This window comes from Lolium perenne, chromosome 3, assembly GCF_019359855.2.
Source record: "Lolium perenne isolate Kyuss_39 chromosome 3, Kyuss_2.0, whole genome shotgun sequence".
Lineage (NCBI taxonomy): Eukaryota > Viridiplantae > Streptophyta > Magnoliopsida > Poales > Poaceae > Lolium > Lolium perenne.
The window spans coordinates 25903266-25918587 of NC_067246.2; the positions used below are offsets into that span (position 1 = coordinate 25903266).

The 15322-nt window shown below is 45.5% G+C and overlaps 1 protein-coding gene across 1 annotated transcript; it reads right to left on the reverse strand.

Annotated features, from left to right (window-relative positions):
* Window positions 1–109: 109 nt before the first annotated feature.
* On the reverse strand, window positions 110–14894 carry LOC139837825 (uncharacterized). Its single transcript, XM_071827117.1, has 3 exons — window positions 14715–14894; window positions 14517–14669; window positions 110–682 (listed from the first exon to the last, which is right to left on the reverse strand). Exons 1-3 carry the CDS (start codon window positions 14892–14894, stop codon window positions 110–112), a joined length of 906 nt encoding a protein of 301 aa, XP_071683218.1.
* Window positions 14895–15322: the final 428 nt, after the last annotated feature.

Sequence of the window (15322 nt, forward strand, 5' to 3'; positions counted from 1 at the left end):
GTCAGCCAACACGTGGAGAGTGCCGCTGACAAGGGATTAACTTGTCAATGCCTAAGGATTGTAGACTAGGATTTAGTTGGAAGTAGAGGATAAGTAGATCTCGAGGGTTTCAGCCGGAAAAGTATTCGACTACTAGAAAACTAGGAAGGGCCTGGTGGCGCAGGTCTCCATGATCCGGCACGAAGATGCGGCGCCCATGGAGGAGTAGTCCCTCGTCCAGGCGCCATGGCGCGGCCAGCTCGCCGTCGGCCAGGCGCTGGCACAGCTGCTGCGCATCCGCGGCCTCGGCAGTAGCGCGGCGAACCTCGTCGATGAAGGCGAATGACGGCCCGGAGTGGATGCAGAGGGCCGCACCGACCGTGGGCGCGTCCGCGGCGTCGTCGATGTCGCGGCGGGACAGGGCGTCGGCGACTGTGTTGAGGCGGCCGGGGCGGTACTCGACGGTGAAGTCGAAGCCAAAGAGCTTGCTGATCCACTGATGCTGCATCACTGTGGAGAGGCGCTGATCCAGCAAGAACTTCAGGCTGTAGTGGTTCGTGCGCACACGGAACGTCCGGCCCCAAAGATAGGCCCGCCAGTGGCGCACCGCCTGGACCTGCCCGATCAGCTCGCGCTCATATGCGGCGAGCTTGTGGTGGCGCGCGGCGAAGGGGCGGCTGAAGAAAGCGAGTGGCCCCTCGCCCTAGTGAAGGACGGCACCGAAGCCGATGCCGGAGGCGTCGCAGTCCACCACGAACGGCTCATCGAAGTCCGGCATCTGAAGAACGGGGCCCGTCGTGAGTGCCCGCTACAGGGCGGCGAAGGCCGTGGCCGCCTCCTCGTCCAAGGAGAAGGTGTCGCGGCGAAGCAGGCGCGTGAGAGGTGCGGCGATGAGGCCAAATGTAACAACCCAAAAATTTCAAAACAAAACAAATGAATTTCCCTAGTTCCAAATTTTGGAACCAACAAAAACTTTTATTAAAATGAGATTGATACATATAGATCTTGTTTAAATCTTGTGTTTTGCCATGATGAGTGTTATTATGCTTATGTGCTAAACCCTAAAACCCTAAAGTGATCAAGTGAAGATCACCAACCCAATAAAATAAAAGAGAAAGAAATCAAATAAGAAAGAGGTATATGTGCCTATGGCTATTTTTATAAAACTTTACCCTAAGCCTTTCTACTTTGCTCAGAGGTTTGGAAAACCTTCCTACACCTTACCTAGTACCTATCAAACCAAATCCAAGTGGTTTCCAAAGAAAATAAAAAGAAACTAAAAATGCCATAGAGGCATATGAGAGAAAAATGCAAATTTGAGAATTTGAGGATCTTGACCCTAGGACTTGTTGTGAATGGTTGGATCACTCCTATATACCATTTCAACACTTAACAACATCAATTGGGCCAAGAACACTCAAATCCAAAAATCAAATGCCACATATGCATAGAAGCATATGTGCCACATAGCCATTTCACCAAACTTTGACCTATGGCTTTAAACCTTGACCAAATGGTGTGAAACCATCTCTCAACCTAATATAACACTAAATTGACCCTAACCCATGTCCAAGTAAAGCAAGGTGAACCCTTTTCAAAAATAATAAAACTTAACACATCACCTCTTATGTGTTATGGCCAATTTTGCAAATCCTTGATCAATACCTTGTGAAATGGATTCAATGGTTTGAATATGTTTCTAAACTAATAAGAATCACCTTAGAGTCAACAAAAGTCAAATCAAATGGAGAGAAATCAATTGGGGAGAAAATCCCATTTTCACTCACACACACATAGAGCCAAATTTGCAAATCTTCAACCAAGGCCACCATGGCTTGATCTCTTGCTTGTAGAATACTTATATTTGATAAACAAACACAATTGCATCAAAGAAACAAGAATCCAATCAAAGGAAATCTCATTTTTCAAATCACATATGATAATGGTCATATGTCACTTTTATATTTTCTTCCCCACTTTGCACCCCTGGTTTTGACCTTTCTTCAACCAAACTTGACCAACTCTCTCCATGTCATCCAAGACCATGTCAAGGTCAACAACTTCCATGTTGACCATCCTTGCTGAAGTTGACCAGGTTGACCAGTATAGTGTTGCCAAGTGGAGACTTTGGATTAAAGAGAAGATGAGCCCCTTTTTGAATTCTTGCAAACCTTCACCAAAATGAACCCCACCACCACCATTCCATCTCTATGAATATATGTTTGAGACCCACCAAGGGATTTTCCAAAATTTGAAACTTTTTCTCTTTCGGGCATTTCTACAAACACTTTGCAGGCAGAACCCATTTTGATGCCCATGCTGCAATTTTGGTTGGACTTGGTCCAACCCTGGCCCTTGCCTGCTGCTCTGGAGACTCACCACACCTCTGGGCACCAGTACAGGCCACTGCACCCCTCTCTCTTGGTCACCATGACCAAAACCCAACCCATGCCGGCCACCATTGACACCCACATGCTCACTTCCTCTCCTCTCACATCCATCTCCCCTCACCTTGTCAATCGACTTCCCCTGACCCTCCTGAAGCTGCCCCTGCAAGCCCTTGACCAAGTTGACATCGCCACCGGCCAGAAACTGACGTGAACCGACGCGCCCAGAAGCGCCCATGCGCGACAGGACGCGCATGGTGACGCCCCGGAGCACGCCAGAGCGCGTCGTCGCCTCGTCGCCTCCACCTCCCCCCTGACCTCAGCTTCTGCACGGAGCATCGCCACGGCACCAGTTAGCTCCCAGACAACCCCATCTCCCCGCTCGAGCACTGTCGCCGTCGTCACCATCGACGACTGTCCGCCACGGTACAACACGCGCGCGTCACGCTCCTGCTCGCTACAGACCCTCGTTTTCAGTGCCTTCAAGCGCGTCGTGATCCCCGTGACGTAAGGAAGAGAGCAACATCACCGCCCACTCCTCTCCGCCACTGTGCCGTCGTCGCCATGACCGACCAACCCATGCCGCGCTGCCCCTCCTCGCCCGCTATAAAAGCCGACGCTCCTCGGACGGTTTCTGCACACCAACGAGTTCTCCTCTCCCTCCTGAACCTCCTCGACCTCTTCCCCTCTCCGATTACACCCCACCTCGCCGGAATTTGGCCGGAGCCCGCCGCTGCAGCAGCTCAACGAAGCCGACGTTGCCAAGCACCCCTGGAGCCGCCGCGACCCTCCCTCGACTCGCCTTCGTCGACCAGTTCATTTGCCCGCCTCGCCGACCTCGCTGGACGTCGGTAAGCCGCCCATCTCCACCCTCCTGGCCGCCGGTAGGGTTAGCCCTCGCCGGAGCTCGTCGACGATGAGGACACACCGCAGCCGTCCGATCTCCTTAAATCCCACGGTCCACAACACAGCCTACCGGTTCGGTGTTTTAAAAGAACTGACAGTGGACCCCCACTGTCAGGCGGCCCGCTCGCATCGCCAGCGAAGCTGGGCCGGCCCATTTCGTTTCCCGCCCGCGTTTGAAATTCAAACTGGTTTATTTCTTTTTCATTTAAATTGCAATCTGGTGACAAATTTCAAAATTTAATAGATCCAAATCTACTGAGCCAATTTCAACAAATTTTATATTTTTGGAAATCTCATCAAAAACTCTATCCAATGCCACTGGATTGAAACCTAGATCTGGTATAGAATTAAAGTGAGAAAATAAACAAGGCAGGTACTTTTCTGCCTAAGAATAATTCTTAAAAATCAACCATAAACTATTTTGAGGTGGTTCCACCTCTCAAAAATCACATTTGATGTTGTCTATTTTATTATGTAATAAAATACTATAGTTGTTTCATATGATCATGGGCTAAACTCAAATGATGGCTATCTGGCCATTACTAGCCCATTTAAATTATTGTCCAAATTTAAGATTTCAAATCTATGAGGTATAGCACCTCATTTAAATCATCTTCTCAAGTTGTATGAAGTAGTGTGATAACCCTAGTTGCTTGGCCTCACTTTTGTTCACTTAATATTAAATGTTTGCCTTAGTAGCATGATAAATTGTTCCAACAAATTATTAAATCCTATGGGAGTGTTTCTCTCATTTAAATCTTGTCATGAACAATTCAAAATGAGGTAGAGACTCTGGTCATTTAGGTCTCATATGAATTGTTGATGATATTAAATCTTTACCTTGTTAGGATTAAAAGGTATGAGGTGTTCACCTCATTTAAATCACTTTCTCAAATGATAAGTATGAAGAGGTTGACTTGGGTCAACCTAGGTCATATTTTATTCATAAGAGAAATTAAATCTTAATGAGACAATGAGAAGAAGTTATATCTCTGAATAATTAAAAGCAACACCTTATTTAGTATGAGAGGAAATTATTTTTCCTAAATAAGATAACAACACTTTTACCCACTTAATAGTAATAAGTGATGCTAGTTTACTTGTGTAAATTATATGAGGTGTTTTACTTCATTTAAATCTTGTCCCAAGTACTTTCATATGAAGTTTGAACCCCGGGTCAAAAACTCTCACATGAAATACTTGGAGATTTAAATCATAATAGTCACTATTAAATGGTATGAGGTATCCCTACCTCATTTAAATCATTTTCTCAAGTGATGATGATGAATGGTTGACCTAGGTCAACATAAATTCATGTGTGATGATTTGAGAAATTAAATCTTAAAGAAGATTCAATGAGAGGAAACTATTCTTCCTCAAAACAATACCACCAATGCACCAAATTGTATTAATTATGTGAATAGAATAGTTTGTGTGAATATATGTGATGTTGGGAAGAGCCAATGAATTGTTTGGTGATTGTATCCTCGTATTCGTATTTTAGACGCTAGTACCGAGGAGTATCAAGAGGAGGAGGAAGTCTACTTCCAGGAAGAGGAAGACCACTTTGATCAGTACACCACTCAAGGCAAGCTAGTATTCGTGCATGCTATTACCAATGCAAGCTATGTTATTTGAAAGCTATTACCAATGCAAGCTAACACCCTTGCAAGCTAATAGTCTTGCAAAGTGCAAAGCTCTACTAGAGCAAGGCACACCCACCACTACTTTTTACTTTATGCTTATGATCCTATTTCCCAGTTTTATTCTTACAAGCTTTGGTTTTTGATTATTTATAACTTGCTTTTATAGTTAACTTTGGTCTAGAAATAGAGTACTACAAGAGTATCAAAATTAGCCTAGCAAGCTCCAAGATATTTAGCATCCCTCAGGACTAGTTGCTAGTGCTCAATATCAGAATTGACTACTCTAGAGGGGAACTTGTGAATTGAAAAGACTTTGAAAACCTTGGAATGATGAGTCATTCTATTGAAAGATTTTGAAGGTGAATATGACTGGTGAATGACTTGGTGAATTTTACAAAAACTGATGGTTGGGTTTGGATGCGATACCATTCCAATTTTGCAAGTACCCCCACAATACGATATGGGTAGGGCTTAACTAGAAGTTTATGTATCTTAGTATGGGTTCCCTCTAAACAAGCGTCATCGGGGTTATGCTGGAGGCTGCCTCTACAAAAGTGAAGTGATGTGATATGACGTGAAATGAGGTGAATGTCCGGCCCAAGCCCTGTGCAGTTCCCAGGCTGACAGTTTGTCTTCACTGGGAGGCCAAGCTCATGGGGAGAGATGCCTATACTAAGATATGTAAGTGAAAGGTTATGGTTGGTAGTCCGCACACGGAGTGTGGTAAATCAGGGCCGCTTAACCCTGACGGATTATTGCAAATGTTGTGGCACAAGTGTACGACCTCTGCAGAGTGTAGATCTATTCGAATAGCCGCGTCCACGGTTATGGACGGTTGGAAAGGCCATACTGTTCCGTCATCAGACCATTTTTTCTTTCAAAATGTGACATGTGAAGGGTGATTTTGAACTTGAAAAGTTGAATGGTGCCTTGTGATTTGAATTGAAAGGTGACTTTGACTTTGAATCACAACTGAGTTGTGGGAATGACACTAATGTTCCCACTTGAGTTAGTTGAGCAAATGAAGGTTTTTGATTATTAAAATGTTTATGAAATAAAGCGGCTTTCTGCAAATGAAACTAGAGCTTAGCATCCCCTTCTATAGTTGATAGTGTTTACCTTAGTATTAGTTTGCGAGTACTTTAAAGTACTCATGGCTTTGTCCCTGGCTATTCAAATGGCCAGACTATGAAGAGGAGTACCGGAACCCGGAAGAAGGACAGCAGGACGTCTACGACAACTAGGATCACTCCTGACGTCAATAGTTGCCTGTGGAACAGATGGACCACGACCGCTACGCTACTTCGCTTCCGCTATGTGTTTTGTAATTGATCAATGGATCATCTAGTATTGTAATGAGACTGGATCATGTGATCCTTTGTTGTAAGATAATTATGCGTTGTAATAAATGATGTGTTGTGATATTAATCTATTATGTCTCGCAAAAACAATATTCCTGGGATTGCGATGAATGACATAATAGGCATCTGGACTTAAAAATCCGGGTGTTGACAAGTTGGTATCAGAGCCATTGTTTGACCTTAGGAGACCCTAGTTAGAATGGACGTACGCAAAACTTAGCTTCAAAAAACCAAAGAAGTGAATAATTGTGAAAAACTTATTCTCACTCTTATCCTTGAAATCTTTTTCAAAATGAGAAATTCATACTCTACTTTCTTTGTAGCACTATCTAAAATTTTGCACACTTGAATACTTCTCTAAATTTACTCCTCCTCTTTGCTCACAGATGAAGTACCAATGGGAGTCCTATAAGCTTGGATCCGGAGACGACAAAAGTTTCGAAAAGGAACTGAAGCAACTGGTGGACTATCTGGGACATCCGTATCCCGAGTTCTTCGGAATACCCCTCAAGGCTCAGTCAGGAGAACCACCTCAGTGGGACGTCTCTACTGATCTACGAAGGAAGCTTGATGCCCCAGTATGGGAAACCATATGGTTTTCTCAGAACGGGAAACACTTGGAAGGAAGGACTAGACAAAGCTATGCAAGAAGCAATTTCCCGTCTGTGTGGACAAAATGAGGACAAGATCAAGAACACTCGCTTCATTTACTACCCAAGACATGACTCCATGGGAAGATCAATGACCATGCCCCCACCACAACCAAAGATGAACCCCTATGAAGCACCTCAGGACTTCAGCGGTACAAAACCCGCAGGGATTTGGACAACGCCCTCGCCTCTCGCCAAGCACCTCACCCGTGAAGACGAAGAAACCCCCCCCTGAAGAGTAGTATCACCCGAGCACTTAAGTAGGTGTGAGTTGTATCAGGATCCCCCTTGTATCGTAGAGCGATGAATGGTTCTTCAAACCAACGGTGTGTTAGATTTGTAATGTATGATGCTTGGTATGAATGAAAAAGTGTTGTTGGTTTTTACCCCCGCAACACTACTCAAGTTTTCAATTTTATGAACTTTTAAACTTAACAAAACAAACCATAGAAAATTCCCTCTTATCTTATCATCTACATCCATGTTCAGATGGCCCCTCCCAATCGCACCAACGACGCGATGATGCAACCGCTGCGGACAATGATGGCAGACCGAGAAGTCGAAAGAGCTGAACGCCAAGCCAACCTTGCGGCACCGCAGCAGATAGCTCAGAACAATCAAGGCCATCATGATCACCCAGGATCAAAGCTAAAGAACTTCGAACACCAACCCTCCGGTATTCAACAAGACCGAAGAGCCCCTCGATGCTGATGGTGGCTCCAGACCATGGAGAACAACCTCGAAGTTGCGCAAGTTGAAGCCGCAGAGAAAGTGCTGTTTGCCACCCATTATACGGCGGGACCAGCCAGAGCTTGGTGGACCAGCACCCGTGCCATGAATGCGGGATGATGATGACACGGGAAGACTTCAAGATTAAGTTTAGCAAATACCATGTGCCCCAAGGACTGATCAAAAAGATGAGAGACGAGTTCCGTGAACTCAAGCAAGGAAGAATGTCCGTGGTGGAATACCGCGACAGGTTTCTTACTCTGTCAAGGTACGCCCCGGATGAGACCGGCACCAATGAGAAGCGAAAGGAAAGATTTCTGAACGGACTGCACGACGAGATGCAAACTGTGTTAGTGAACATTCCGTTCGCTGACTTAGAAGCCCTGGTAGACTCAGCCATACAGATGGAAGGAAAGCTGCATCAGGCCAACGAAAACCGCAAGAGAAGAATGATGAACCAGAGTGGACCCCACCATAACCAGAAGTATCGAAATAACTCCTCTGGAGGATTCACCCCAAGATACAACAAGCCCCCTGCCCAGAATTATCGCCCCAACTACACCAACAACAACGGAGGACCCCCGAAGCACGGAGGGAACAACAACAACAACAACAACCGCCCCAACAACAGCAACAACAATGGAAACAACAACAACCCCAATACCGCCCCGAGGACTGGAAGCAATGCTACCCCCGTCAACCCCAAAGACAAGTCCACCGTCAACTGCTATGAATGTGGAGTTGTGGGTCACTTCTCCAAGGAGTGCCCCAAGAAGCTTGCCAGGATTGCCGCCAATACCGCAGCACCTGCTCAACAACAGCGCCGCTTTGCTGGAAGAAGGAACCAGAACAACAACAACGGACGTTTCTACCACATGACTGCCACTGAAGCTCAGGAAGCACCCCAGACAATGCCAAGTATGTCTTCCTATTAAGAAAATACTCAATCTCTCTTAGGAACCTAACTTTCCTTAAAATCTCGGGACGAGATTTGTTTAAGGGGGAAGGGTTTGTAACAACCCAAAAATTTCAAAACAAAACAAATGAATTTCCCTAGTTCCAAATTTTGGAACCAACAAAAACTTTTATTAAAATGAGATTGATACATATAGATCTTGTTTAAATCTTGTGTTTTGCCATGATGAGTGTTATTATGCTTATGTGCTAAACCCTAAAACCCTAAAGTGATCAAGTGAAGATCACCAACCCAATAAAATAAAAGAGAAAGAAATCAAATAAGAAAGAGGTATATGTGCCTATGGCTATTTTTATAAAACTTTACCCTAAGCCTTTCTACTTTGCTCAGAGGTTTGGAAAACCTTCCTACACCTTACCTAGTACCTATCAAACCAAATCCAAGTGGTTTCCAAAGAAAATAAAAAGAAACTAAAAATGCCATAGAGGCATATGAGAGAAAAATGCAAATTTGAGAATTTGAGGATCTTGACCCTAGGACTTGTTGTGAATGGTTGGATCACTCCTATATACCATTTCAACACTTAACAACATCAATTGGGCCAAGAACACTCAAATCCAAAAATCAAATGCCACATATGCATAGAAGCATATGTGCCACATAGCCATTTCACCAAACTTTGACCTATGGCTTTAAACCTTGACCAAATGGTGTGAAACCATCTCTCAACCTAATATAACACTAAATTGACCCTAACCCATGTCCAAGTAAAGCAAGGTGAACCCTTTTCAAAAATAATAAAACTTAACACATCACCTCTTATGTGTTATGGCCAATTTTGCAAATCCTTGATCAATACCTTGTGAAATGGATTCAATGGTTTGAATATGTTTCTAAACTAATAAGAATCACCTTAGAGTCAACAAAAGTCAAATCAAATGGAGAGAAATCAATTGGGGAGAAAATCCCATTTTCACTCACACACACATAGAGCCAAATTTGCAAATCTTCAACCAAGGCCACCATGGCTTGATCTCTTGCTTGTAGAATACTTATATTTGATAAACAAACACAATTGCATCAAAGAAACAAGAATCCAATCAAAGGAAATCTCATTTTTCAAATCACATATGATAATGGTCATATGTCACTTTTATATTTTCTTCCCCACTTTGCACCCCTGGTTTTGACCTTTCTTCAACCAAACTTGACCAACTCTCTCCATGTCATCCAAGACCATGTCAAGGTCAACAACTTCCATGTTGACCATCCTTGCTGAAGTTGACCAGGTTGACCAGTATAGTGTTGCCAAGTGGAGACTTTGGATTAAAGAGAAGATGAGCCCCTTTTTGAATTCTTGCAAACCTTCACCAAAATGAACCCCACCACCACCATTCCATCTCTATGAATATATGTTTGAGACCCACCAAGGGATTTTCCAAAATTTGAAACTTTTTCTCTTTCGGGCATTTCTACAAACACTTTGCAGGCAGAACCCATTTTGATGCCCATGCTGCAATTTTGGTTGGACTTGGTCCAACCCTGGCCCTTGCCTGCTGCTCTGGAGACTCACCACACCTCTGGGCACCAAGACAAAGCCACTGCACCCCTCTCTCTTGGTCACCATGACCAAAACCCAACCCATGCCGGCCACCATTGACACCCACATGCTCACTTCCTCTCCTCTCACATCCATCTCCCCTCACCTTGTCAATCGACTTCCCGACCCTCCCCGAAGCTGCCCCCGCAAGCCCTTGACCAAGTTGACATCGCCACCGGCCAGAACCGACGTGAACCGACGCGCCCGGAGCGCCCATGCGCGACGGGACGCGCATGGTGACGCCCGGAGCACGCCAGAGCGCGTCGTCGCCTCGTCGCCTCCACCTCCCCCCTGACCTCAGCTTCTGCACGGAGCATCGCCACGGCACCAGTTAGCTCCCAGACAACCCCATCTCCCCGCTCGAGCACTGTCGCCGTCGTCACCATCGACGACTGTCCGCCACGGTACAACACGCGCGCGTCACGCTCCTGCTCGCTACAGACCCTCGTTTTCAGTGCCTTCAAGCGCGTCGTGATCCCCGTGACGTAAGGAAGAGAGCAACATCACCGCCCACTCCTCTCCGCCACTGTGCCGTCGTCGCCATGACCGACCAACCCATGCCGCGCTGCCCCTCCTCGCCCGCTATAAAAGCCGACGCTCCTCGGACGGTTTCTGCACACCAACGAGTTCTCCTCTCCCTCCTGAACCTCCTCGACCTCTTCCCCTCTCCGATTACACCCCACCTCGCCGGAATTTGGCCGGAGCCCGCCGCTGCAGCAGCTCAACGAAGCCGACGTTGCCAAGCACCCCTGGAGCCGCCGCGACCCTCCCTCGACTCGCCTTCGTCGACCAGTTCATTTGCCCGCCTCGCCGACCTCGCTGGACGTCGGTAAGCCGCCCATCTCCACCCTCCTGGCCGCCGGTAGGGTTAGCCCTCGCCGGAGCTCGTCGACGATGAGGACACACCGCAGCCGTCCGATCTCCTTAAATCCCACGGTCCACAACACAGCCTACCGGTTCGGTGTTTTAAAAGAACTGACAGTGGACCCCCAGCATCGGCCCGCTCGCATCGCCAGCGAAGCTGGGCCGGCCCATTTCGTTTCCCGCCCGCGTTTGAAATTCAAACTGGTTTATTTCTTTTTCATTTAAATTGCAATCTGGTGACAAATTTCAAAATTTAATAGATCCAAATCTACTGAGCCAATTTCAACAAATTTTATATTTTTGGAAATCTCATCAAAAACTCTATCCAATGCCACTGGATTGAAACCTAGATCTGGTATAGAATTAAAGTGAGAAAATAAACAAGGCAGGTACTTTTCTGCCTAAGAATAATTCTTAAAAATCAACCATAAACTATTTTGAGGTGGTTCCACCTCTCAAAAATCACATTTGATGTTGTCTATTTTATTATGTAATAAAATACTATAGTTGTTTCATATGATCATGGGCTAAACTCAAATGATGGCTATCTGGCCATTACTAGCCCATTTAAATTATTGTCCAAATTTAAGATTTCAAATCTATGAGGTATAGCACCTCATTTAAATCATCTTCTCAAGTTGTATGAAGTAGTGTGATAACCCTAGTTGCTTGGCCTCACTTTTGTTCACTTAATATTAAATGTTTGCCTTAGTAGCATGATAAATTGTTCCAACAAATTATTAAATCCTATGGGAGTGTTTCTCTCATTTAAATCTTGTCATGAACAATTCAAAATGAGGTAGAGACTCTGGTCATTTAGGTCTCATATGAATTGTTGATGATATTAAATCTTTACCTTGTTAGGATTAAAAGGTATGAGGTGTTCACCTCATTTAAATCACTTTCTCAAATGATAAGTATGAAGAGGTTGACTTGGGTCAACCTAGGTCATATTTTATTCATAAGAGAAATTAAATCTTAATGAGACAATGAGAAGAAGTTATATCTCTGAATAATTAAAAGCAACACCTTATTTAGTATGAGAGGAAATTATTTTTCCTAAATAAGATAACAACACTTTTACCCACTTAATAGTAATAAGTGATGCTAGTTTACTTGTGTAAATTATATGAGGTGTTTTACTTCATTTAAATCTTGTCCCAAGTACTTTCATATGAAGTTTGAACCCGGGTCAAAAACTCTCACATGAAATACTTGGAGATTTAAATCATAATAGTCACTATTAAATGGTATGAGGTATCCCTACCTCATTTAAATCATTTTCTCAAGTGATGATGATGAATGGTTGACCTAGGTCAACATAAATTCATGTGTGATGATTTGAGAAATTAAATCTTAAAGAAGATTCAATGAGAGGAAACTATTCTTCCTCAAAACAATACCACCAATGCACCAAATTGTATTAATTATGTGAATAGAATAGTTTGTGTGAATATATGTGATGTTGGGAAGAGCCAATGAATTGTTTGGTGATTGTATCCTCGTATTCGTATTTTAGACGCTAGTACCGAGGAGTATCAAGAGGAGGAGGAAGTCTACTTCCAGGAAGAGGAAGACCACTTTGATCAGTACACCACTCAAGGCAAGCTAGTATTCGTGCATGCTATTACCAATGCAAGCTATGTTATTTGAAAGCTATTACCAATGCAAGCTAACACCCTTGCAAGCTAATAGTCTTGCAAAGTGCAAAGCTCTACTAGAGCAAGGCACACCCACCACTACTTTTTACTTTATGCTTATGATCCTATTTCCCAGTTTTATTCTTACAAGCTTTTGGTGTTTGATTATTTATAACTTGCTTTTATAGTTAACTTTGGTCTAGAAATAGAGTACTACAAGAGTATCAAAATTAGCCTAGCAAGCTCCAAGATATTTAGCATCCCTCAGGACTAGTTGCTAGTGCTCAATATCAGAATTGACTACTCTAGAGGGGAACTTGTGAATTGAAAAGACTTTGAAAACCTTGGAATGATGAGTCATTCTATTGAAAGATTTTGAAGGTGAATATGACTGGTGAATGACTTGGTGAATTTTACAAAAACTGATGGTTGGGTTTGGATGCGATACCATTCCAATTTTGCAAGTACCCCCACAATACCTGATATGGGTAGGGCTTAACTAGAAGTTTATGTATCTTAGTATGGGTTCCCTCTAAACAAGCGTCATCGGGGTTATGCTGGAGGCTGCCTCTACAAAAGTGAAGTGATGTGATATGACGTGAAATGAGGTGAATGTCCGGCCCAAGCCCTGTGCAGTTCCCAGGCTGACAGTTTGTCTTCACTGGGAGGCCAAGCTCATGGGGAGAGATGCCTATACTAAGATATGTAAGTGAAAGGTTATGGTTGGTAGTCCGCACACGGAGTGTGGTAAATCAGGGCCAGTTAACCCTGACGGATTATTGCAAATGTTGTGGCACAAGTGTACGACCTCTGCAGAGTGTAGATCTATTCGAATAGCCGCGTCCACGGTTATGGACGGTTGGAAAGGCCATACTGTTCCGTCATCAGACCATTTTTTCTTTCAAAATGTGACATGTGAAGGGTGATTTTGAACTTGAAAAGTTGAATGGTGCCTTGTGATTTGAATTGAAAGGTGACTTTGACTTTGAATCACAACTGAGTTGTGGGAATGACACTAATGTTCCCACTTGAGTTAGTTGAGCAAATGAAGGTTTTTGATTATTAAAATGTTTATGAAATAAAACTGGCTTTCTGCAAATGAAACTAGAGCTTAGCATCCCCTTCTATAGTTGATAGTGTTTACCTTAGTATTAGTTTGCGAGTACTTTAAAGTACTCATGGCTTTGTCCCTGGCTATTCAAATGGCCAGACTATGAAGAGGAGTACCAGAACCCGGAAGAAGGACAGCAGGACGTCTACGACAACTAGGATCACTCCTGACGTCAATAGTTGCCTGTGGAACAGATGGACCACGACCGCTACGCTACTTCGCTTCCGCTATGTGTTTTGTAATTGATCAATGGATCATCTAGTATTGTAATGAGACTGGATCATGTGATCCTTTGTTGTAAGACAATTATGCGTTGTAATAAATGATGTGTTGTGATATTAATCTATTATGTCTCGCAAAAACAATATTCCTGGGATTGCGATGAATGACATAATAGGCATCTGGACTTAAAAATCCGGGTGTTGACACCAAAGTCCTGGATGTACCTCCGGTAGTATCCCGCGAGGCCCAAAAATCCGCGAAGAACTCGCGGCGACTGGGGCGTCGGCCAGGCGGCGACGGCGGCGACCTTGTCCGCGTCCATCGCGACACCATCGGCGGAGATGAAGTGGCCCAAGTACGCGACGGAGGTCATGCCAAACGAGCACTTCGAGCGCTTGAGATGAAGACGATGCGCTCGAAGCTCGTTGAAGATGATAGCCACGTGCTGCAGGTGCTCCGCCCAGGATGCGCTGTAGATCAAAATATCATCAAAGAAAACAAGCACAAAGCGACGTAAGTAGGGGTTGAGCACATCGTTCATCAGGGCCTGGAAGGTCGCCGGCGCGTTGGAGAGGCCGAACGGCATCACCAAAAACTCGTAGTGGCCATGGTGAGTGCGGAACGCCGTCTTGGCGATATCGTCCGGGTGCATGCGCACCTAATGATAGCCCGAGCGCAAGTCGAGCTTGGTGAAGAAGCGCGCGCCATGCAGCTCGTCCAGGAGCTCATCCACGACGGGGATGGGGAACTTGTCCTTGGACGTGACGGTGTTGAGGGCGCGGAAGTCGATGCAGAAGCGCCACGTGCCGTCGGCCTTGCGCACAAGGAGCACGGGGGCGCAGAACGGCGACGTCAAAATCCGAATGATGCCTTGTGCTAGCATGATCGCCACCTGGCGCTCGAGCTCGTCCTTCTGCAGCTGGGGGTACCAGTACGGCCGCACAGCGACGGGCGCCGTGTTCGGCAGCAGGTGTATGCGGTGGTCACGGGGCCGCGAGGGAGGGAGGCCCTACGGCTCGTCGAAGAGGTCGCCGTGCTGCTGCAGTAAGTCGGCCAGGAGCGGATGCACCTCGTCAAGCGCGGCAGCCATCAGGTGGAGCTGCGGGGATGCGCCAGTGCTGCCCAAGCCCTTCCAGTGAACACGGCGGCTGCCCTCGCGCCAGAAGATGAGGGACAGCACGTCGAGGTCCCACAGGGTGGGGCCTAAGGTGCTCAGGAAGTCGAGGCCGAGGATGAAGTCGTAGCAGCCCAGGTCGATGCCGACGCAGTCGATGGAGAACGGCTCATCGCCTACGAGCACGAGAACCTGTC